At 37.1% G+C, this 26969-nt stretch overlaps 1 protein-coding gene across 1 annotated transcript; it reads left to right on the forward strand.

Moving 5' to 3' along the window:
* Nucleotides 1-24636: 24636 nt before the first annotated feature.
* On the forward strand, nt 24637-26306 carry LOC126456479 (SCAN domain-containing protein 3-like). The gene is made up of 4 exons (XM_050092230.1): nt 24637-24699; nt 24773-24989; nt 25218-25470; nt 25520-26306. Exons 1-4 carry the CDS (start codon nt 24637-24639, stop codon nt 26304-26306), a joined length of 1320 nt encoding a protein of 439 aa, XP_049948187.1.
* Nucleotides 26307-26969: the final 663 nt, after the last annotated feature.

A 26969-nucleotide genomic window follows, 5' to 3' on the forward strand; every position in this document is an offset into this window, starting at 1 on the left:
TACGGTACCTGTACACGAAATCACAGATTATTTCTGACACTGCTAGGGGAATGGGGCAAAACTGTTAGAAAGTATAACTGCTCACATTTCTTATGTCACTTTGTAACACCAGAGCTCTTAAGCTGTACGGATATATTTTGCTTTTGTTTCATTTAATGTTCCATCATTGAGCTTATGTAAATGTGTTCGACTTAATAGACAACACAAAATTGTATACTCTCTTCTTTGTTAAAACTTTCATGTCGTGGTTTGTTTCAATGCAAAGTAGTGTATCTTTCATTTAAACTCTTTGTCCCATTTGGAGGGAACAAAACTTACTGTATATAATTGTAATTTTGTGTGAATAATTTTTTTGTAGAGATGTCAATATGTGTAAGTTGTTTTTGTTTTATTTAATGCATTTGGTTGCTGTTATGTAAACTGCTGATCCTCACTTAGGATTCTTAGTTAATTTGTATGTAAAAGGCGTAATGGTTCCCCTCGGGAACGGAACTGTGTAGCGCGCGCAAATTGTGGTTGGCCTATGGAGAGAAGGTGGAACTGATAGTCAGTCGGGGAAGAGCTACGAGTCGAGGACGAGCCACGAGTCGGGGACGAGCCATCAAACTGTGCACTGCCATGTAAAAAAATGTATATTGTGCTGGTTCTGAGAGAGGTTTTTTCTGCTACTTTATAATGCCTCGGATGGATGGATAAATAGCTGGAACTATTCTGGGATTTGTATCTGTCGTCGCCACCAAGAACTGACAGAGTCCAGCAATTCTACCTGCAATTCCACCTACCAACATGCAGTTGCTACCACGTTGCGTAATCACTGTAACGTAATACTATAATGATGTACAGTGAAGGATCAGCTTAATGGATGTGCTAATGTGCTCAAATATAAGGTAATTTATATCTGAATTTATGTACCTACCTTGATTTTTCTCCTAATCATAACACCTCTCAGGTTCCTCTCCGTTTGAACTAAAGTGATTACCGAGTGTCCTTACTGAAAGTACATTAAAACCCAGTTTTCTAATCAACGCCTATTGAACATAGTAAAGAGAAAGTTAAAGTTAATGTGGCAAGAGAGTGAGTTAATGATGCTTGCTGAAAATAATTTTCCTAGTAAAACTGCTTATTAATGTGTTGTTGCCTACTTCAAAATTAAAAGTTCTTTAGATTGAGACTTATAAAGTTTTGCTTAGTAAATGATCACATTGCTGTCTGTAGTAAATTCTAAAAGGTGAGTTAGCTTCTTGCAATTTTGCCAACATTGTGTTTCACTGTAGTAAAAGTGGAAAACTGCAGTTGTGAAACTTTATATACTCATGTTCGTTAAGTGTATGTCTCTCTTGTGTATAGGAAGTGCATATTAATAACATAACAGGATCCACAGTTTGTCTATTGTATTAATGCTGGGTAACAAGTAATGGGAAGATCACTGATTATAAAAAACCATAATTTCTTTATTCAAATGATAATGAGAAGCAACCTGTGAGTGGATTCCAATTAACTTTCATTTTAAATAGTAAAGTATTTAACTGAGAGAGACTTCACATATGTACAATTTATGATCCTGCAGTGAATGTTAATAGTAATGATATAAATACCATTCAGTTTGAACAAGGCCTGAAAGTAATAGTGTGTTTTGGTATCTGTTATAATTCTGCAAATAGTTTGTGCTGCTCCAGTTGTTAGCTTCAATCTTAACGTAAACATATGTATATGTCAGAGTTTATTGCACTCGCGTGTGGCCAAGTATAGGTTGTGTTTATCCATTAGAGTCACTAATAACTATTTTCTTGAACGAGAATGTTAATCATTCTCTTGCCTAGTTAGGCTGGCGACCGTTTTCTTTATCAGTTGAACAGTACAGACAGGCAAAATTTTGTTCGTACTGTTCAAATATTTACGTAATTCTGACTTTCATTTTCGATAAGCCAAGTCGAGAGCAGTTCAGGCAGCTCACCAACAGATGGCATTACGCGCGAGTTAAATTACGTACGTTATAACGCAAACGTCAATAAACAGATCGAAGCTACGTATGTCGCGTGTACTAAGCAAGACAATATGGGTGATGTTGCCGTAGACAGTGGCTATGTCAATGAATCGCGGGATATGTTTGAATCACCAAAAACTGAAAGTGAAGTAGGACTCGAACACAAAAATGTAGCAGAACCTAAAAGTGAAAAGAATCCAGATATGATTGAATTGTTAAAAATGTTGTCTGCACAAATTGCAGCACAGTGACAATATTAATGCACAAATCGTAGTACTGGGGCAACAAAATGCAGCACAAAGTAAACAAATCGAAATGCAGGGTACCAGACTTAGCAAACAAATTGAAGAAGTCAACTCAAGGGTAGGAACAGTGAGTAATGAAATCAAAAGTATTAAAAGCGAAATTTCTGTCATTAATGGCAATATTGCCAACGTACGAGGACATATTGATGACATTAATGAAAGATTTGACATTGAAATAATTAAAATTCAAGATCAAATGGAACCTCTAGTCAGTACCAAAGTGGACGAAAAGGTATTCGGTATTAAATCCGAAATACAAACAAAGTGTAACGCGGAATTTGCACAGATTAAACAATCTGTAACAGAAAAAAGTAGGGAACTAACCAAACAGATTAGATTAGATTAGATTTACTTTCATTCCAATTCATCCGTAGTGAGGAGGTCCTCCAGGATGTGGAACATGTCAGAAAAACAACAATACATGACAAATATTTAAACTAAAACAAATAAGCTAATGTACCATTCCACAGGTCCCAAGTGGAATGATCGTCATTTTTTAATGAACACTAAGAGTCATTTTACAAATACTATTGCACTGAATTTAAAATAAAAAAGTTTTTTATTTATTTATAAGGTAAGAAACATGTAATACAACTACTGTAATACTTATTTACAATGAACACATTACTGCACTGAAATGGTGCAGAAGTTAGATTATACTTACACACACACACACACACATACAAATTTTCAGTGAACACATTACTGCACTGAAATTGTGCAGAAGATATGTTGTACTTATATACAAATCAGTTGGTTTTCCTCAGAAATTCATCAATGGAGTAGAAGGAGTTGGCCACCAATAAATCCTTTAGGCTTCTCTTAAACTGAATTTCATTGGTTGTTAAGGTTTTTATGGCTGCTGGCAAGTTATTGAAAATGTGTGTTCCTGAATAATGCACACCTTATTGTACAAGACTAAGTGACTTTAAATCCTTGTGAAGATTATTCTTATTTCTAGTATTGATTCCATGAATTGAGCTATTGGTTTGAAAAAGTGATATATTTTTAATGACAAATTTCATTAAGGAATAAATATATTGGGAAGCTGTAGTTAGTATCCCTAGTTCCCTAAACAGGCTTCTGCAGGATGTTCTTGAGTTCACACCACATATAATTCTTACTGCACGTTTTTGTGCCCGGAAAACTTTAGCTTGGCTTGATGAATTACCCCAGAAAATAATCCCATATGACATTATGGAATGAAAGTAAGCATAGTATGCCAGCTTTTTCATTTTTATATCCCCTATGTCTGACAAAATTCGCATTGCAAACAGAGATTTGTTAAGACGCTTCAGCAGTTCTGTGGTGTGCTCCTCCCAGTTGAATTTATTATCAAGCTGTAATCCCAAGAATTTAACACCGTCCACTTCTTCTATCTTCTTGTCATCATATGTTAGACATATACTCTTGGGACACCCCTTACAAGTTCTGAACTGCATGTAGTGTGTTTTTTCAAAGTTTAGTGACAAAGAATTGGCTAGGAACCAGTGATTAATGTCTACAAATATTTTATTGGCTGATCTTTCTAAGACTACACTTGATTTGCTATTTATTGCAATGTTTGTATCATCAGCAAACAAAACAAACTTGGCATCTGGTAATGTTACTGATGAAAGGTCATTGATATACACAAGAAAAAGTAAGGGCCCCAAAATGGAACCTTGTGGGACCCCACATGTAATTAGTTCCCAGTTGGATGAGGCCTGATAGCTTGATACATGTCTCTTTCCTAATAACACCCTTTGTTTCCTGCCAGAGATGTAAGATTTGAACCATTTTGCAGCATTTCCTGTTACACTATAATATTCTAGTTTACTTAAAAGGATATTGTGATTTACACAGTCAAATGCCTTTGACAGATCACAAAATATACCAGTTGCCTGCAATTTTTTGTCTAATGAATTAAGTACATTTTCACTGTAAGTGTAGATAGCCTTCTCAGTATCAGAACCTTTTAGAAATCCAAACTGTGACTCTGACAGTATGTTATTTGAGATAAGATGGTTATAAAGACGACTGTACATTACTTTTTCGAAAATTTTTGAGAATGCTGGCAACAGTGAAATTGGACGGAAATTTGATGCTATTTCTTTATCTCCCTTCTTAAACAGTGGCTTAACTTCAGCATATTTCAGCCATTCGGGAAATATTCCACTGATAAACGACTGGTTACACAGATAGCTTAATATGTTACTTAGCTCAGAATCACATTCTTTAATTAACTTTGTTGATATTTCATCATACCCACTAGATGTTTTTGATTTTAAAGATTTTATGATGGACATTATTTCTGTTGGGGTAGTGAGGGTCAAATTCATATTATGGAAGTTACTTGAAATGTCTGGTCTAAGGTAATCCATAGCAGCATCTACCGAACCTGACAACCCCACCTTTTCAGTAACAGTTATAAAATGTTTGTTAAAAAGTTCTGCAACACTATACACATCTGTCACCAATGCATCATTTACTCTTAATGCTATTTGTTCCTCTTCATGTCTGGTTCTACCGGTCTCCTCCTTCACTATATCCCATATTGTCTTTATTTTGTTATCTGATATGACTATCTTTTCCTTGTAATATATTTGCTTTGACATCCGTATTACAGTCTTTAATATTTTGCAGTATTTCTTATAATGTGCTATAGCATCAACATTGGAAATGTTTCGGATTGACAGATACAGTTTTCTTTTTGTTTTACAAGATACCCCTATTCCTCGAGTAATCCATGGCTTCTTTGTAGACTTTGCTCTAACCTTGGTAAGTTTTGGGGGAAAGCAGTGTTCAAATAAGGTAAGCACTTTATTAGCAAAAATGTTATATTTTTCATTCATGCCATGAGCACTGTAAACATCAGTCCAGTGAATGTCTCTGAGGAGTGTCCTAAAATAATCAATTTTTGGCTTACTGATTACCCTCTTGAGCTCAGATTTAACAGATTTTATATCTTGTTCAGTATTAACATTTAACAGAAGGAACTGCATGTCATGGTCTGAGAGGCCATTGACTATTGGTTTTGTAATATAATTTTGTTCATTTGACTTTTCTATAAAGATATTATCAATGGCTGTTTGTGAGCAAGTGGTTATCCTAGTGGGGAACTTTACTGTGGGAATTAAGTTGAATGATAGTGTTACTAACTCAAATAGGTTCTTATTGGGAGAGTCTTTAAGGAAATCTACATTGAAATCACCAGCAACCACTATTTCTTTGTTTTTGGTTGTTAAATGGGCCAGTACAGCTTCAAGGTGGTTTACAAACAGATTAAAGTTACCTGCAGGTGCTCGATATACACTTAATATTATGAAAGATTTTTTGTGAAATTCTAATTCTGTTGCACATGCTTCCATATGCTGTTCTAGGCAAAATTTATGAATGTCTATGTTCTTAAATTTATGACAGTTCCTGATGAATGTGGCAACTCCTCCTTTCTCCATTTCTGATCTACAATAGTGAGATGCTAACCTAAACCCTGTAACACTTAAAAGTTCTATACCAGTGGTCACATGATGTTCAGAGAGGCAGATTATGTCAGCTGGGTTTGAAGACTCTAATTCATCTATGCAGATAGTTAATTCATTAATTTTATTTCTCAGTCCTCGAATATTTTGATGCAATAAAGATAGCTGACATTTCACATTGACTGACTTAAAATTGGATGGAGTTAAAATATCTGCTGACAGTTGAAAATTCTTAACCAATTGATTGCGAAAAGAAGTGTGACAATAACACTTCACAAATCCAAGGCAAAATGTATGACTTGGAAAGAAAAATACAAACAGGACCTGCACAATTTACAGAAAGGATCCCTTTCAGTAAAATATTAGAGGGCGAGGAAAAATTCGACCCTGCAAAGAGGCATAACGGATGGCACCCCCTAGACTTTGTAAGGAATTGCGAAAGAAATTTTCCTGAATATTTGTCTGACCAGGAAAAAATTAATGTTGTGATCAGTGCATTAACGGGAGAAGCAAAAAGATGGGGGTTGAATCTAGATACAAACCATATCTCTTTTGAAAGCTTTAAACAAAAATTTATTGACGAATACTGGTCAGAACAAAAACAAGACCAGTTGTGGCGTGAATTTCTAATGTCCAGGTTGTATGACATCAGAGGCAGGCAAACCATGAAAGAGTTTTGCGAATCATGGTACAGAAAGCTGATACATCTGAAGGCTAGGAGAACTGAAGCCGAGATTGTTTGGGTTCTTTCGCAGAAACTGCCTGAGGATTCTAAACGATATGTTGGGAGTACACACAAAGGTTTTTCTGCGTTTCTGGAAAGGGTAGAGGATGAAGATCACTGGCGAAGGAACCGCGAAACTCGTCCCCATAACAACAACAATTATTCGCGAGAAAGCAATGACCAAAACGAACGACCTGAAAACAATAGGTTTCCTGTAAACACGATTCAAAGAGGTCACGCGAGAGGTAGAGGAAATTATACGACGCGCGGTAGAGGATACATGGCGCGGAATTTCCAAACTAGAGACGAAATGGAAATCTGAAAACCGCGTGTGTTACGTGCCGGATTCACGCGGAGACCGGTTTTGGGCCCAAAGAAAAGGTGTCAAATCATAAATTCAAGAAGGAAAGATGTAAAATACGGGGCAGGGAGGTTAAGGACGCGCCTATGGAAGACGGGCGCGGAGTGATACATAGTGGCGTTCCCAGTGCGAAGTCACGTGACCGTTCGTGCTCGAGCCAGCGCTTGCTGGAACACCGTACATTGCACTTGCCAGCGCACACAAATGGCAGACGTCAGAACAAGATGGCTGCCGTATGCCGTAGAGAGAAACAGAAGAGGCGGGATCGGACACTTCCGTTGGCCGGTTTCAGTAATAGATGAATGTAAAAATGAAAATAAAGTTAGTATGTCATATGATAAAGTTAACTCAATATCGGAATCGTGCAAAAAGGCAGCATTAAAGAATGAAAGTGAGCCAGAAAAGGCGAGTGAAAAGGGGAATATTTGTACTGTCAATGATGTGTATGAGGTAAAAGACGTAGATGTGGGGGAGGTTATGATGAATAAAGAGGAAAGGAAGGTAGAATATGCCACGTAAAAGACGTGTGCACAATTAATAATAGGTGAAAATGATGTAGAGGAGGACGTTAGTAAACATGACATTATAAGCAGTGCAGGTGAAGTTATTGTTGATGGAAAGGTGTTTCATGATTTTAATGCAGAAGGACCTAGTAGGAATTTCGCACGATTGCCTGAAACTGATAGTAAGGAAGAAAATGAAATGAAGGTTATCGAAATATATGACGATTATACTAAGTATGAAGTTAAGGCTGAAATCGTTCAAAATGATACAGCTGAAGTGCCCGAGTGTCCAAACGATATGTATTGTGTAGAAAATGAGTCGAAAAACGAACTGGCTGAAACATCAAGTGATAATCTGCCTCACTGTTTAAAAGTTGCCTTCCTGCTCGAATCTGATAACGAAATAGAACCTAGTGATAGCTCAGACGAAGGAGAGACGACAGAGTCAGATACAAATGAGTTTTCGGAGGTAGACAAACATACTTATACCTTTACTGAAAGAGGTTGCGAAATAGTTAATGGCACCTTTTCGTAACAAAATCCGGAATGCGTAACCGAAACAAAACCGAAAGAGCCGCCAGATGACACTATATTGGGGCAAGCTTTGCTTAATGTAATGAAAGAAATAGATTTACAGAAACCTAAAGAACGTCCAGATATAAAAATAGTAGAACGTGAACTGTTGAAGATCTGTAAAGATGTAGAGGTCAACAAACCCAAAAAACCACCTGATATACAACAGAAATCTGTAGGTAATATTTCCTGGAAAGACATTATGGCTGAGCAGGATCTGTTATGGGAAGAACAGGAGAAAAAGGAGCATAGAATTATTAAACAAACTGTAATACCTGTAAATGTTTATAACACTGAGCTGCAAGTACTTTTAGACACAGGATCCCAAATCAGTGCCATATCAGAATCTTTCTTTGATCATATTTCATGTAAACCAGGGTTAGTAATAATGTCTGTGAGTGGAGTGAAAATTATAGGAGCTACTGGTAGGACCAGCAAGCCCATTCAAAAACAAGTATTGATGAACTTTGAAATAGGAAGCCAAAAATTTGAACATGATTTTTAGTGGTCCCTGAACTAAGTGCTGAAATGATTCTAGGTATTGATTGGCTAGACAAGGAAAAAGTAATTTTAGATTGTGGTAGTGGAACTGTTAAGATTAATAGGGAAACCAAAACAATAGAAATTAAATTTGAAGGTGACAACCAGGTCCAAGCTGTGAATGTAGAACCCATTTTGTTAAAAATAGAATCTGAAAATGATGGTTTATCCCAACTATATGAAATATATCATGTGAGAGGTTTATTGCAGGATGATCAAAAAACCGACAGTTTTAGGGAAATTGTTGATGTTATCCAAGAAATATCATGTGAACAGAAAGATGATTTATTTAATATCTTGAATAATAATAAGGAAGTGTTCTCTGATAAACCAGGTGTCGTAAATAACTTTGAATACCGTATGGATATCCTGGAACATGAACCATTCTTTGTCAGACCATATCCAATACTTATAGCTACGAAAGAAGCAGTACAAGCTGAAATTGATAAAATGTTGGGATGGGGGGTAATAGAAAGAAGCAATAGTGAATACAATAGTCCACTTATTATAGTCAATAAAAAGGATGGAGGTGTAAGAGTAGTCATTGATGCACGGACATTGAATAAAATTGTCAGGAGAGAAGTAGACAGGCCTGAAAATTTAGATGATTTATTACAAAACTTCCATAATGTAAAGTATCTAACTAGTTTAGACCTCACTGCTGGATATTGGCAAATCCCATTACACAAAGATTCTAGGAAATATACAGCTTTTTTGTTTGCAGGAAAGTGTTACCAATACAAAGTTGTACCATTTGGTTTAAATATCTCTGTTTCTGTTTTCATTAGGGCTTTGGATTCTGTGTTAGAAAAAGAATTTTGTGCCAGATTGACTGTATATGTGGATGACCTATTGATTGCTACTGATAATTGGGAAGAACATTGTGACCTGTTAAACAAAACCCTTATTGCTCTTCAAGCAGGGGGCATGACTTTAAAGTTAAAAAAGTATGAATTTGTCAGACAAGAAATTAAATTTTTAGGACACATAATAACCACATCTGGGATTGGCAAAGACCCAAAAAAGCTTAATGCTATTGAAAAGTGCCCTCCTCCAAAGAACAGGAAACAGTTGAAGGCGTTTTTAGGTCTTTGTGGGTATTACCACAAATTTGCAAAGGGGCAAGCTTTCAACAGCCCACATTTGAATAGCTTGTTGAAGAAAAATAGTGTATATGTTTGGACATTTGAATGTCAGAAAGATTTTGAAAATTTAAAAACTGAATTAGTAAGGGAAAACATTTTACATCATCCAGTTTTAAGTGAGCCATTCCACATGATTACAGATAGTAGTGCTTATGGTATTGGTGTTGAAATATTTCAGGAAAACACAGAATCTGGGGAAACAGCACATAAGACCATTGCTTTTGCTAGTAGAACTTTAACTAAATATGAGAAAAACTATACTATTTCAGAGAAAGAGGCCTTAGCAATCATTTGGGGATTAAAGAAATTTAGGAATTATTTATGGGGACATAAAACTATAATTCATACAGACCACAAAGCATTAACCTTTTTGAAAAACTGTTGACTGTTTACCGGCAGGTTGAGTCGATGGGCCCTGTACTTACAACAGTTTGATTATGAGATATTATACATTAAAGGTAGTGACAATTATGTAGCTGATGCTTTATCACGGTTGCCTGAGTACAAGATGGCGGCTCGTATAGAAGTTTTAGTAAGTGGCTCCGTAAAAAACATGTATACTGCCGATATAAAGTGCATCTTATGCAGTGAAAGACTTTTTAATGGTTTCAGACTATGTTCAGCGAGTCAAAAATGGATTCATTCAAAATGCATCTCGAGTTCTGCCGCGGTAAGCGCAAAATGTGACTGTGGTGTAATTGGCTGTTGTTTGCGATCGATGTGCTTATCAAAACAAGATACTGTGCGAGAAGAAAACGTTGTTTCCACATTAGAACAGGATTTATTGTACGCTAAAGAGTATACACATAATTTGGAAACAGTGATTAGTGATCTCAAACAAAAACAAAAAGTGGAAAACGAGCCTTTTCTTAGGCCTAAAATAAACAGGCGTGTGAAACAAAGTGGAAATCGTTTCAAACTAAAAACAAGGAATAAATATGAGCTGCTAGACACGTATGAAGAGACGAACAACCAGGGACATAAGAGAAATGAATACACGTCTCTAGGGCATACTCTGAAGAGTGAAGAAAACACTAAATTTTCGCAAAATGGTTCACGAAGTGAGAGTAAGGGCGATGTTTACATTTTTTCAGCTAGCCACGGAAGAGGCTTAGCAGGTAAAATGGCCACTATGCAAAATAAACGAAAAGTAAGTGGAACCACCAAGCCTGGGGCTCCTCTACGAGAAGTGCTAAAAAACTGTGAAACATCAGTAACAAAAGGTTCGAAATGTGTCATTATTGGAGGAGGTAACGACGTTTATAGAAACGAAAGTGTCAATGCAACAAGGGCTCTACGTGAAACCTTAGGGAAAATTACACATTCAGATGTATATGTTGTAAGCATTCCACAAAGACACGACTTGATGGAAGCTTCATGCGTAAATAAAGAAATTATTCGAACAAATAGAAAATTTAGAAAGATCTGTAGCAGTTTCGCCAATGTAACATTTATTGATGCAACAAGCTCTCAGAGAGATCATTTTACAAAGCATGGGTTGCACAGAAACAATTTTGGTAAAACAATTCTGTGCAAAGAAATATTAGAAAAAATTGACAAACCACAAGAACAGATACATCCACCCATAACACTGCCAGTGAAGGAAGAAAAGGAAGAGTCACCACTTTGCCCTATAAAGGAAAAATCAGTGTTATTACCAGCAGAAGAACCAGCGTTGTCACCTCCAGAAGAAGAAGTTGTGACACCATCAGCTGAAGAAGAAGCACCACCTTCAGAGATCCTGCAGCCAAGATATGGGAGAGGAGAGAGAAGAAAGAAACAGCTAAAGGACCAGGATTTTGTATACAATGAAGCCAGCAGCAGCCGACCAATTCACAAGAGGCAACCACCTGCGAGAAGTCAGGATTTTTGTTGGCCCCAGATCAGCAACAGCACACCATAACAGACATGGGGATCAACAATCTGACAAGCACAGCACTCGTAGGTAATGTAAAAAATATAAACTGTGATTCAAAGTCAAACTGTATCCAGATAAACAAAAAGGGAGATAATATGCTGACATTACTTCAAGTTAATATTTGTTGTATTAGAAATAAGATGTTAGAATTGGAACATTTCTGTAAGATTAAGAATGTTGATGTAATATGTGTATGTGAGCATTGGTTAGTTGCAAATGAGGTAGATATGTTTGTACCTCAAGGATACGTCACTGCAGACATAATGTGCAGAAAGCAGAGGCGAAATGGTGGGGCTGGGATCTTTATCAGAGATAATTTCAACTTTACAAAAATAGATGTATCATCTTACTGTACAGAGTTAGATGCAGAATTTAGTTGTATAAAAATGACTGATGAAAATCTAATAATTGTAAGCCTATACAGATCTCCCAATGGCAACATTGATACATTTTTTGAAAGATTTGAACTACTGGTTAGAAAAATACTAATGCATAAAACAAAGATTGCCATATGTGGTGATCTTAATATAGAAATGGTAAACACAAGTAATGAGCCCTCAAGAACTTTTCTTAATTTATTAAGGTCCCTTAATCTGTACTGTACCATCCAGTGTCCAACACGTAAAAATTCATGCATAGACAATATTATTGTGAATTTTCCCCGTGGCAGCTACACTGTTAGCCTTGCAAATGGGTGCTTTGCAGACCACGACCCATTGCTTCTCAATCTCTTTAGTAAGCAACCAAATTCCACTAGTGTGCACAATATGACATGGGTAAGAAGACAAAAAGAAGAATACATTATGTCATTTATTCGTATACTAGAGGATGCAAGTTGGGACTTTGTCTATAAGTGTTCATCTGAGAAGTCTGATGTTGAAACTACCTTTGAAAACTTCCTTAAAAATTATACAGAATTATGGTATTCATGCTCACCACTAATTAAAACCAACTCTTCTGGAACATATAAAAATAAAAAGCTGGAATGGTACACAGACGAACTGGTCCAGATAAGAAAAAACATGCTCGTACTATACACAGCATATAAAAATGCATGTAAACAAAGATCAGAGCAGGAGGGCACCTTTTATGCAGCATACCAAAAATGTAAAAAATTCTACAAACTTAAGCTGATACAGACAAAAAAGGCTGCTTATGAAGGGTACATAGAAGGTGCAACAAACAAGTGCAAGGCAGCATGGCAGATTGTAGCACAAGAAAATCCCACACGTCACACACATGAAACTCAGCTCACTCCAAGGGAACTAAATGACTACTTCATTAGCTCAATTAAAGAAATTGAAAGTAAGATAGAAAAAACAGATACATCTGCAAGCGATTTACTTAATGCCCTTCCACCAGTAGATCATGTCTTTAACTGGTATAGTATCACACCTGCTCAGATTAAAAGAACAGTCACAAAATTTTCAAATTCTAAAAGTATGGACTGCTACTGGCTCTCCAATTACATAGTAAAAAAAACTGTAGACTCGATCGCTAAACCATTGGCATTCATATTTAATAAATGTTTACAGTCAGGAGTGTTTCCCGACTCCCTCAAAATTTCCAAAGTTATTCCAGTGTTTAAAAAGGGTGACAAACATCTTCCTAAAAGTTATCGCCCAATCTCAATTGTGCCAATATTTTCTAAAGTATTTGAGTCACTTATGTACACTCAATTAAGTAGCTACTTTGAGACACACAACCTTTTGAGCAATAGTCAGTTCGGATTCCGGCAGGGCAGAAATACCACTGCGGCCATCCTGGAAATTGTTGACCAGACATTAACAGCCTTTGAAGACCGGAATATGGTGTCACTGGTCTTGTGTGATCTGAGCAAAGCTTTTGACTGCATTCCCTTTGGCACCCTGGTTGCAAAACTAGAATTTTATGGTGTATGTAACCCAGTATTAGCAGTAATAGAGTCATATCTTCATAATAGAAGACAGTTTGTCTCAGTTAAAAATAATTACTCCCCTGTAGCAGCAGTTAGTACTGGTGCACCACAGGGCTCGGTTCTGGGACCCTTCTTCTTCATCATAGCCATCAATGACCTACCTCATCACATAAATAGTACTACCATATGCTATGCAGATGACACAACCCTCCTCACCTCACATCAGAACATCTCAGCTTTGGACAATAACACACAGGAATCACTCAAATCAGCCATCCACTGGTTCACATCCAATAAATTACTGTGTAACTCAGAGAAAACACAACAGCTTCTCTTAGGGTTACCCAAAACCATAGAAAACAAAACTGTAAAACTATTAGGAATGCATATTGATTCCAAACTTAATTGGGAAGAACACGTAAATCAGGTTTGCAAAAAGCTTTCAAGAGTCTCCTATCTCCTTTGGAAACTTAGGGACATGATTAGCATGAACTTTCTGAGAACAATGTACTGTGGACTCTTCCAGTCACATATTACATATGGCCTTCTCATATGGGGGCACAGCTCTCACAGTAACAAAATTTTGTTGATGCAGAAAAGAATGCTGCGCATAATGTGTAAAGTCGGTCCCACGGAGCACTGTCGTCCTCTCTTTATAAGGCTAAGACTGTTGACCATTGTAAACTTGTATATTTATATCTGTGTGTTACACATTAAAAACAATGGTATGGAAGGTGTTGTCAGGGAAGAAATTCATAACTACAACACTAGAAGGAAGGCAGATTATGATATACCAAGACACAGACTAACAAAAAGTAGTAACTCACACAAAGTGAATACCTTAAAAATATTCAACAAACTACCGCAATCTGCTCGGGACATGCCCACAAAAATTCCTAAACAAAATTTGTACAATTGGTTATCTGACAATCCATTTTATTCTATGCAAGAATATTATGATCTGAGTAGCACAGAGATAAATCTGTAATTGCATAATTAACTTAATTAACTACTATATATACTGTTACAAAATATTTCATATCTAATACCTTTGTATTTCAACTGTGTTAGGTAACTACTTTATTTGCCAGTGTTATGATGTGTTACGTAACTACTGTGTTTGCTACTACAATGTAACTCATTTTTGGTACCTTTGTATGTATCTGAAACAAGAATATGTATTAAGCATTGTAGTCACCTGCTTAAGGTTTATGTTATTTGTAAGTTACTCATATGCTAATTATATCTATGCCTTATATATAGTGTCTGGAATATTAATACTATTTTATGTACTGACGAAGCCTATTTCATCTTGCATGATCAATGGCTAATAAAGAATCTTCAATCTTGAATCTTATGAACAACTTACCAAGGGAATGTAATGAAGATGGCAAATTTCATATAAGATATATTAAGGAGGTTCCAGGTAGGAAAAGAATTGAGCAAATTTGTAAAAGTATGAGGTTCCACCAGAATGAGGATGAAATTTGGTTGGAAGTCAGTGAAAGTTAATTTTAGTAACCCTAATTTCCCACAAATCAGTAGATTTTACAAGATATTTAATGGAGTTTTGTACAGGAGAAAGAATACCAGCACTGAAGAATGGGAGGTGTGTTGGCCTAGGCAATTTGAGACTGAAGTGGTTGATTATTTTCATCTTGCCTTAGGGCATTGTGGTCCTAAGAAGTGTATTGAAAAGTTAACTGATGTGGTTGCGATTAATGTAGGTGCTATTAAGAAAATTACTGAGAGAATAAGATCTTGTGATGTATGTCAGAGGGCAAAAGTAACAAATAGAGTAAATCAAGGCTTCATGCAGAATACAGTACCGTACCAGAGGACACATTAGAATTACTGTCAGTGGATTTGTATGGTCCTTTACCTAAAACCTCAGGTAATTGGTCTTACATTGTTGTAGTGTTGGAAGTGTTCTCTAAATTTATAAAATTATATCCAATCAGGAAAGCTACTGCTAAAACAGTCTCTAGCAAGATGACTGAGTATTTTTACACCATCGGTAAACCTAAGGCAGTTTTGTCTGACAATGGACCACAGTTTATCTCAAAAATCTGGAAGGAAGGCATGAAGCAACATGATGTTCAAGTCAAATGTATTTCAGCTTACCACCCGGCTAGTAACCCTGTCGAAAGATATATGCGTGAATTAGGAAGGTTAGGCAGAACCTACTGTCACCATAACCATAAGGCTTGGGGCAGATTTGTAAATGACTTTGAAAAGACCATGAACACCTTATACCATGAAACCACCGGTTTTACCCCTGAAGAAATTCTGTTGGACCATAAAAGTAAAAGTATTATTTAAGAGATCTTGTAATTCCCACCTATTGTAGGAATTAACCTGCATGAGAAAAAAGAATTAGTTAAGAAAGGAATGAAATAGAAAGAGGCTGCTAGATCCAAAAGGCATGATAATAACCTTAAAACAACAAAATTTAAGCTTGGAGATTATGTCTTAGTGAAGACCCATGAAAAATCTAGTGAAATTAATAATGAAATTTCTAAATTCAAATACATTTACAATGGGCCTTTTGAAGTGCAAGGAACTCCACACGCAAATGCTTATTTTCTTGTGTACCCTAAGTCAAGGAAGCCTTTAGGGGTTAGAAATATAGTTGACCTGAAGTTGTATGTCCACAGAAACCAATGCTGAATAAAATGTGGTACCCTCAGGGGACATGCACTCTTTGCATTGTCAGGTGCCTGACGAGCACCAGGGACCCGAGTCGTTGCCAGCACTACTTCCGTTTCTTTTCATGTTGGCAACCTTCCCCTTCTTCATTCGGAACTTTCACTATCTTCTTTCTTTCTTCCCTTTTTATATTGAATCATGTATTATAGGATGTAAATTTTGCTTTAAAATAACTTTCAATTAGTGTGAATTCCAAGCTTGAAGCAATTTGTTAGAATTGTGGCGCAAACTCCAGAACTAAGTTATTTATTTAATTTTTTTTAGTGAATTTGAATGATGATAAAAATATTAATAATGCTAAATTTTCCTTTATAATATGACTAAAGGTGAATGTTTCTGTAAATAGAAATGAATGATTACATTGGGTACACTGGAAAATGACCAAGAATAATGAAAGTGTAGTGAGTATTGTAAAGGAAAAATGTATTGGAAAAGTAATTGGAAAGAGAAATATGGATGAGAAAAGGTAAGGATGCTGAAAACAAGGTAAATGAATACTGTAATATGACTGAATGTAAATATTTTTAAAAATAAAAGGGGCAAATATGGTGTTGAAAAACTGTATGTGTGTTTAAAACTGAGGAGAGAAACCTGATTAATATGTGTAAACTAGATGTGAGATATATGTGTCTAGTGCCACAAAGAGTAGACAGAAATTACTTACAGTAGGATTTAAAATTATTGTTCTGATCTTGACATATTTGATAACCTAAATGTGTAGTTAAACTTGATATTGACTATAAAAGAAATATTGATGAGTAAGAATGTGGGGAGAAAAACCACAAATCTGGGATTCTCAAGTAACTCCTGAACATTGTCATTATACCAAAAATGTCATTTAAATTTTACTTGATTAATGTATATGTTACCTGATGACGTCATTTGAAAAGAAATGGTTTTGTTGCCAGTGTCTAATTACTGTTTTGAAGTTACAGGTTTCATGTTTTATACCATTAATGCAATTTGTACCAAAAGTGTGACATAAAGATGAAAAAACCTGGAGATGATGATAATAAACTGCTCAAAATATATGTTGTTGGGCAGCAAAACGAGACAAAAGAATAAAAATGCTGTGGTACTGAGGTTGAGAGCTACCAAATATGCTATGTGAGCAGTAGCCAAAGGACTTGCCATTGTGGGGCAAGGAGCTGATAAGTGGTCATGAACTGCCAAACCTAGAGGATGGGGCAGCGTGTCAATTTAAAAATGTGTTTTCTTTAGGGTTTTTAATCTAAATTGTGTTTTTGTGCCTAAATGTTTATAGATAAAGAATTCCAAACCAATAATGGGCAGAATGTGTAACATGGACTGCTAGTGCTGAGGCAAGCAGTGAAGTAAGTTAGGTTTTTGATCAGTGTGTTATGAACTGATTATTCTTAATGGAGTCAGTGAAAAGTTATTATAAAATACATATGGATTCTTATTCAAATGGATGTAGATGTTTTTGATACTAGGTTTTTTGGAATAACTTAAAGTTTTTGACTGCCTTGTTTTAAAACACAGCAGTGATGATTAAAGATAGGGTCTGAATAGGTTAATGTGTTTATGTGCAACAAACATTTTGGACTGCTATTAATGAAGAGCAGCTTCAAAGTCAATTGTTTTGAGAAAACCTTGAAAAGCTACATTGGTATTTAAAGAATCTGTTGGAAAAGGTTCTCATAGCTGTTTGTGTAAATATTTGTGCACATGTGGATCCAAACTGAAATTTTCAACATTCCATTAATTGCTGAACCCTGTAAGATGTACTGTGATCATGAGTATACTTGTGTGTCTCTGAAATTTACATTCTTTAAAAAACATTGAAATGCAAATTTCTGTTTTGTTGAGTTAGAATGTTCTGTGCTATTGTATATGTGTATAATTTTTTTTTTTTTGTTTGAAGGCCATACCTATTCTACTAATATGTAGATTAGTTTGTGTACTGTTTGTTATTTGAAGTGTTTGTGTATGAAATGAATGTGCTTAAAGATAACTTGTGTAATGATGCAAAATTGGTTTCCTTGAACCATTGTGAAAATGAAAATTACTGTAAATGGCTTATTTTGAAAATGTTTTGGGAGACATGTATGAAATTCCTTAGTGTATATACTGTATGTATGTATGTATTATGTGTATTTATTTTGGTCCCAACTTAAGTTGGATGGATTTTTTTTTTAATTTTAGCCAACAGCACTTAGGTGTTATGGATGTTTCCTTGAAGTATCCCTGACGGGAAACTTCAACAAAACATGGGGCATGTGTAACACCATAGCTCTTAAGCTGTACAGATTTATTTTGCTTTTGTTTCATTTAATGTTCCATCATTGAGCTTCTGTAAATGTGTTTGACTTAATAGACAACACAAAATTGTATACTCTTTTCTTTGTTAAAACTTTGATGTCGTGGTTTGTTTCAATGCAAAGTAGTGTATCTTTCATTTAAACTCTTTGTCCCATTTTGAGGGAACAAAACTTACTGTGTATTTTTTTATTTAATGCATTTGGTTGCTGTTATGTAAACTGCTGATCCTCACTTAGGATTCTTAGTTAATTTGTATGTAAAAGGCGTAATGGTTCCCCTCGGGAACGGAACTGTGTAGCGCGCGCAAATTGTGGTTGGCCTATGGAGAGAAGGTGGAACTGATAGTCAGTCGGGGAAGAGCTACGAGTCGAGGACGAGCCACGAGTCGGGGACGAGCCATCAAACTGTGCACTGCCATGTAAAAAAATGTATATTGTGCTGGTTCTGAGAGAGGTTTTTTCTGCTACTTTATAATGCCTCGGATGGATGGATAAATAGCTGGAACTATTCTGGGATTTGTATCTGTCGTCGCCACCAAGAACTGACAGAGTCCAGCAATTCTACCTGCAATTCCACCTACCAACATGCAGTTGCTACCACGTTGCGTAATCACTGTAACGTAATACTATAATGATGTACAGTGAAGGATCAGCTTAATGGATGTGCTAATGTGCTCAAATATAAGGTAATTTATATCTGAATTTATGTACCTACCTTGATTTTTCTCCTAATCATAACACCTCTCAGGTTCCTCTCCGTTTGAACTAAAGTGATTACCGAGTGTCCTTACTGAAAGTACATTAAAACCCAGTTTTCTAATCAACGCCTATTGAACATAGTAAAGAGAAAGTTAAAGTTAATGTGGCAAGAGAGTGAGTTAATGATGCTTGCTGAAAATAATTTTCCTAGTAAAACTGCTTATTAATGTGTTGTTGCCTACTTCAAAATTAAAAGTTCTTTAGATTGAGACTTATAAAGTTTTGCTTAGTAAATGATCACATTGCTGTCTGTAGTAAATTCTAAAAGGTGAGTTAGCTTCTTGCAATTTTGCCAACATTGTGTTTCACTGTAGTAAAAGTGGAAAACTGCAGTTGTGAAACTTTATATACTCATGTTCGTTAAGTGTATGTCTCTCTTGTGTATAGGAAGTGCATATTAATAACATAACAGGATCCACAGTTTGTCTATTGTATTAATGCTGGGTAACAAGTAATGGGAAGATCACTGATTATAAAAAACCATAATTTCTTTATTCAAATGATAATGAGAAGCAACCTGTGAGTGGATTCCAATTAACTTTCATTTTAAATAGTAAAGTATTTAACTGAGAGAGACTTCACATATGTACAATTTATGATCCTGCAGTGAATGTTAATAGTAATGATATAAATACCATTCAGTTTGAACAAGGCCTGAAAGTAATAGTGTGTTTTGGTATCTGTTATAATTCTGCAAATAGTTTGTGCTGCTCCAGTTGTTAGCTTCAATCTTAACGTAAACATATGTATATGTCAGAGTTTATTGCACTCGCGTGTGGCCAAGTATAGGTTGTGTTTATCCATTAGAGTCACTAATAACTATTTTCTTGAACGAGAATGTTAATCATTCTCTTGCCTAGTTAGGCTGGCGACCGTTTTCTTTATCAGTTGAACAGTACAGATAGGCAAAATTTTGTTCGTACTGTTCAAATATTTACGTAATTCTGACTTTCATTTTCGATAAGCCATTCCCGTTAGGTACAGCACGGTCAACCTAGCAAAATTCCTCTCAGAGGGTAACACTGCTCTGTTGCTTTATACCATAATTGTTTTTACTAGATAATTATATTTCACGACCTGCCTCCTACTTTAAGGTTATGGTATAACAGTAGCAGACAGGAGTGTTATACGTGGCTTTTCTGTGACAGGACTAATTGTTCCGTTGGGACATCGTACGTACTAAACCAAACTTTGTATTTGATCGAACAAGCTACGTAAATGCTGCTGTAGTGTTATAACTTTGCACGGAAATATATGAAAAACTAAATTCAGGAATTCCTTGTTGCAGGGGAAACAGCGAAAGAAAATTGGAGAAAACTTAGGGATTGTCATGGAGATGTCCTCCGTAGACAGAAAAAAAGAGTGGGCAAGCAGCAACCTCAATCCGCCCATGGCTGTACCAAAATCAGATGGAATTTTTAGTTCCATATATGGCTAACAGAGGTACAGAAACAAATATGATGGAAGAGGAAAATGCTACAACGAGCGTTGCAAATGAAGGTGGAGGAGATGACATAACAGACACAGAGAAGAACGAAACACAAGACGACTTGGGGACGCCGTTGTCAAAGAAGAAGAAAGCAAATGTCAGTAAAATCATTCTTGAAAGTATTAACTGCTACGAAGAGAGCGCTAAGAAAAGAGACATTTTACGCGAAAGATCAGTTCATCAAGAAAATAACGCCTTACACCAATTTTTCATGTCTAAATACTTATCGACAAAAGAGATGCCAAAGGCCTACCAAGTGTTGTAAAGAAAGAAGTGTTTCAGATAGTATCTGAAATGGAGGAAATTTTAACTAAAACCGTGGCTCAACATCATTCATCAATATCATCATGCAGCACAGAAAATAGTTCGTCTACCACGTCAATATCTGACTCTCCTGGTACGGAGTTTGAACCTTCAGCATCACATTCAGTATAAAGTGTTATGTTCATTATTCTAACAAATTTTCAGATAGAAATTGTTTCTCTGAACTTTAATGAATAGAGAAAAAATACTTTATTTCAATTGCATACTTTAAACATACAGCTAATTTTTCTTCTGTAGATATGGGCTTCCGCATGTGACTTGGTTTTCCTCTTGTCTTGCTCTATCAATGTCTGAACCTCTTCAAACTGCCGTCTGTTCAGTCGGAAGCTTTTCCTGAATACATGATCAGGAACCTTCGTAGACAACACGTATTCGCCATGTGTTCTTCGCTTTTGCATGTACAATCGCACCAAAAAGTATTGGCACACGTGCGTATTTATCGTTGCTGGTTACAAACGCCGCACTTTCCGGTACACAGTACATGTACGTGCTACCTCACATACCAGACATTACAATTCTGCCCATAGTGCCTACCATTAACAAAGAAATGCAGTGTTATGGGCAAACACGTATCTCCTCTGCACACAAAAAGTATTGGCACAGAGCATGGCATCTCGGTATATTGCTGGGTTTTCAGGTACCGGAACGCCATCTGCTGACACATTAGACACTGCGTGTTGTTGACGGCCCGGTCGCCAGTATGTTGCTGTAGTGCGCGATAGTGGTCAGCATGGGGCCGAAGAAGAAGGAACATTCAGTGGCGTTGCGTGAGAGAGTGGTATTGCTCCATTCACAAGGGAGAAGCTATCGACAAATCGGAGCAGAGGTGTCTGTGAGCTACACCACGGTAAGAGCCATCATTCAGAAATATAAAGAGACTGGAACAACAGTGAATAAGTGTCGTCCTGGACGTCCAAAAGTGCTTACAACCCGAGAGCGTCGCCATATCATCGCACTTGCTCGGAAGGAACCTGCTACAAGTGCAGCAACTATTGCTGAGATTGTTCAGACAACGTCCGACAAGACGGTTAGTGTTCAGACTATACGAAATGTGTTGAATGAGGCTGACATGCATGGACGTTCTCCCAGGAAGAAGCCATACATTTCGGAAATTAACCGGCAGAAACGCCTGCAGTTTGCCAAGGACTACATCAGCAAGCCGATGGAGTTTTGGAACACTGTGATATTTAGCGACGAATCGAAGTTCAATGTGTTCGGATTTGATGCAAGAAAGAAAATTTGGCGCAAGCCGAATACGCACCTCGACATCAAACACATGCATCCCACAGTCAAACACGGTGGGGGCGGTATCATGGTCTGGGGCTGTATGGCGGCTTCCGGCGTTGGAAATCTAGCTGTAATTCACGGCACAATGGATCATATGAGATACATTGACGTGTTGCGAGGTAATTTACACGCTAGTGCACAGAAATTGGGCCTTACTGGGGTGTTTCAGTTCCAGCAAGACAACGACCCAAAACATACCGCCATGAAAACCCGGGAGTGGTTACTGTACAATGCCCCCAGAAGGGTTCTAACACCACCTCAGAGCCCTGATTTGAACCCCATTGAGAACCTGTGGGCTCATCTTGACACACAAGTCAGAAAAAGGCGTCCGTCCGGTAAAAACGACTTGGAGAAAGTGCTCCTGGAGGAATGGTCGAAAATTACCCCTGATATCACCCGGAATTTAATACAAAGCATTCCTAGGCGTTTACGTGCTGTTATAGATGCTAAAGGGATGCACACTAGCTATTAGATGGTGAACATCAATGAAGAAAACGAACACACTGTCCGATTCATATGCGTGTGCCAATACTTTTTTGGGTGCAGAAGAGCGATGTTTTTTTTCATGACACTGTATGTTACTTTAAGGACAGGTGATTTTGACATATTTGTAAACTATGTAATGTAAGGTGTCACATGTATGGGTTCTGTTCTGAAATATATGTTTCGTTTAACCTACAACCACTAAAATGTAACTGTGCCAATACTTTTTGGTGCGATTGTATTTGATAGACTCGCGGCGGACATTGCTGGGCGTTCTGTGTTTCGCGAGCACTGGGCCACCACTGAGCTCTGCCGTGCCTCTGCTGCGTGCAGTGCGCTCTGACCGGCAGAACCCCTGCTGCTCTGCTACGCCTCTGCTGCGTGCAGTGTGCGGCGGGCCTCAGCTCGTGCTCGTCTCAGTCTCGCTCGGTCTCTGTCTTCCTCGGCCGCATTCGTCGATCATTTCATGAACACCTGTCGCAGTTCCACTACCGACTGCGCCTAGTTAGTTCAGTGTCCAGCTGTTCGTTTCGTTCACTGCGCTAGTCCATTTTACATTTGTTTCAAACTGTTCTTGCACTTGGTTCTGGCTATTCAGCGTCCACGACCGATAATTAAAAAGTATTTCATAGCTGCGTAAATTACATAAAAATTACGTTGTATGTAACAGGTACGTCTTTTCAGGCAACAAAAGGACATATAAGACCACTTCATTATATCGATTAACAGCGGAAGACATACTTATAACAAGGCAAGTTTTTGTTATTCATATATTTTTTTGTTTCATCGACTTGATTTAGCAACTAAATTTCAATAATTCGCTTAATTTGTAGTGTAAGAAAATTAATATAAAACGTTTTCGTGTATCTTTCATATACAAAACATTACATTTAGGAAGGCTCTAATTATTTTTAAATTTCGTTGTTTCCAATTTGCATTACCTGCTAGTTTGGATAACGCATGTTAAGTTGAAACTTTAAAGTTTTAAACCATACCCGTAGTTTTTATGTACCTCTAACTAAACGTCCTTTACAGCTATTTAAAGTCTGTTGAAAATAGAAAAAATCAGCCAGCACACAGGGAGTGGCATGCAGTTAAGGGCTTAGCATGGTGTTAGTGAGGCTTTTTTTTTTTTTCTCGAACGATCAGTACTACAGCTCTTTCATTCGGATTACTTATCTGACAAAAGTTATTTTTCTTCTGCCTTTTTGAAATAGGGCATAATTTCGTTTGAAATTTGTGTACGTTCTTTGCTGCGACAATGGTTTCTTTTGGTACGAGTACAGAGAGAACTGCTTGGCACTGTGCACAGATTCCAGCGATGTGTGAGGTGTATCCATGACCTTACTTAATTACTCTGAAATTTGACAACCAATTCATTGGTGTTATCTCAAAACTTACAACGTTCGTTTATAAGTAACGAAAGATAGGGGCACGAAAACGATTTTCGCATAAAACCCCAGGCTGCACTGCTCAGAACTGCACCGCAGAACACGTAGCAAATTCTTAGGGTGCCTGTGGGCTGTTTCCGCCCTAATCCGGAAAAGGCCGTTTCTCCCAGCAAGAGCCCTGCTGGGCCACCAGGTCGCAGGCAGAAAGTGCACTGACTACCTGAGCTGCGGCTGGGCTTCCCCGTTCTTCGCCCCACTCCTCACAGGCAGTCATCTGAGGTGCCGACGGATGACAGTAGCTTTCCTTTATTTCAGTTGGTTGCTTGCGGTTGTTGACACATCTGATGTATTGGATTTTGCTGAAATCGCGTTGAATCTTTCACAGTTGTGCCTCAGTAAAATCAGTGTTAGTGCAAAATTATACTGTTAACGTCTTGTTTTCTTTTTACCTCACCATGGGTTTCGTGAAATAACGTAAATATAATGATGATTATATCAAATATGGTTTTGCTTCTATACAAAAAAAATGGCGTACACCAGCCGCAATGTGTTATTTTCTATGAGGTATTGAGCAATGATTCCATGAAACCTTCTCGTCTTGAACGCCATTTGTGGGCAAAGCATGGTGCATTGAAAGAGAAGCCGAAGGAATTTTTTTGCTGCAAAATGTGATAATTTGAAACGGATGAAGTTGGACACTGCTGGATCCTTCGCTCAGACATCAGAAGAGGTACTGGAAGCCACGTATGAGTTATCGCTACTTATTTCAAGGACCAAGAAAAGTCATATTATCGCAGAGACACTAGTCAAATCCTGTTTGTCGAAAGCTGCTGATATTGTTCTTGGGTCAGAAAGTAAACAAAAACTTTCACAAATACCGCTTTCTGACAATACTATGAAACTTCGGATTGATGATATGGCCGAAGACATACAAAATCAATTAGTTACGGCCGTCAAACAATGGCAGTTTTTCGCAATACAGTTAGACGGGAGTACCGACGTTGCGAATTGTTGCCAACTGCTAGCTTTCGTTCGCTATATAGAAAATGAAGCAATTAAAGAAGAGTTGCTGTTTTCTACAGAGTTAAAGACAACTTCAAAAGCAATTCATATAATGGCAGCCGTCTCTGAATTCTTTTGTAAAAATGTGTTATCATGGCAGAAACTGATAGGCGTATGCACAGACGGCGCCCCAACAATGCTTGGATGTCGCTCAGGATTCGTGCAGATGGTCAGAGAAAAAAAACCTAGTGTTACTGCTATCCACTGTGTAATACACTGTCAAGCATTGGCAACTAAGACACTTCCAAAGGAACTCAATGATGTCTTGAAATTGTGCATCAAAATCGTGAATCATATTAAAAAAGAGTGCGTTAAATTCCAGGTTATTTACGGCTCTTTGTGAAGACTTGGGAGCAGAGTATAAAACACTTTTATTTCATACAGAAGTACGCTGTCTCTCAAAAGGGAATATGCTAGGAAGATTATTTGAACTTCGAGACGAAGTGATGCTGTTTTTGGAAAATAACAAACAAACTAAAAAGTATGTGGAATTTAGAAAACCCGTTGTTCATGCTGCATTGGCTTATCTGTCAGATATTTTCGAATCTTTAAACACACTGAATTTGCAACTATGGAAACGTAAAATTTTAGCCTGTAATTATTCCTGCTTTCCCAGATTGTTTGGAATCCTGGAAGAAGCCCGATTTCACAACGATTTTAAGGATACTGATACTAAGAGTAAAATATCGAACCATTTGCAGCACCTCATTGATGAATTCGAACGATACTTCCCTAACAGTTGTGATGATGAAATTTATTATTGGTTAGCGACGGATCCATTTCACGTTGACGTGGAAGTGTTGCCAGACAGACTACAAGAGAAAGTCTTAGAAATAAAAAGTGATTCTGCAGCGAAGTACGACTTTGAGAAGATGGATAAGCCTTTATTTTGGGTGAAATATTTCACGGTGTATCCCAACACAGCAGAACTGTATTTACCATTTTCAAGCACTTATTTGTGTGAAAGAGCATTTTCAGCGGTAGTGGTGATAAAAAATAAGCTTAGAAGCAAACTCAGCATTGCCAATGATTTACGTTGCGCAGTTTCTGCTATTCAGCCAAGAATTCAAAATCTTGTAAAAAGTATGCAAGCTCATCCTTCACATTGATTTATTTGTTTGTTCCTTGCCATATGTGTGTGGAAATAATATTTTTATAATAAATACGTCACATTATAAGAGACCTTGTTATTTTTATCCTAACTATCCTTATATGTAGGTAATACTGTAAAATTATAAAAAAACTATTTCAAAGAAAAAATATAAAATAAACATAGTGGATCCGATTTAAATATAAATACTGCGTGTGATCGTTATGGATTCTGATGTTACGTGTGGTATGTTATTTCAACTAATAATAGTATTTCTTCTGGATGAAGACACAGCGAAAGTTTATCCTAGATATGGCAAGCGAAGAGCAGTCCTAAAATCGTATACTGGTGAAGAATTGTGTGCAGCAAGGGAATGTAATCAAGGCAAGGAAGTTGTTTTATTCATATTTTTTAAAGTTCTGTGTGTAGTCTGCAAAATTATTTCGTAAAACTTATTTTTTATTTTTTGTCTGGTTCTGAGAACTGGGCGTTTGTCGCCGTTCGGTAACTGTCGTCGTTGACATAAATGCCAATCTATGCGCAATGACAATGGGGAGCGCTATAGGCGTACAAATCAGTGATGTTCGTTAACACCGTGACTGAGTGACTATTTCTCATAATGAGTGAAAGTAATAAGCTACACTCAACTTAAAATAATGGCCCGCATCCACTAATCTGCAAA

Source organism: Schistocerca serialis, chromosome 2 (genome assembly GCF_023864345.2).
Source record: "Schistocerca serialis cubense isolate TAMUIC-IGC-003099 chromosome 2, iqSchSeri2.2, whole genome shotgun sequence".
Classification (NCBI taxonomy): domain Eukaryota; kingdom Metazoa; phylum Arthropoda; class Insecta; order Orthoptera; family Acrididae; genus Schistocerca; species Schistocerca serialis.

Coding starts and splice junctions, on each gene's coding strand:
- LOC126456479 (XM_050092230.1), top strand. CDS start 24,637: ATGGTTTTGCTTCTATACAAAAAAAATGGCGTACACCAGCCGCAATGT. Junction 24,700..24,772: donor AATGTGTTATTTTCTATGAG/GTATTGAGCAAT, acceptor GTGCATTGAAAG/AGAAGCCGAAGGAATTTTTT. Junction 24,990..25,217: donor TATTGTTCTTGGGTCAGAAA/GTAAACAAAAAC, acceptor TGTTTTCTACAG/AGTTAAAGACAACTTCAAAA.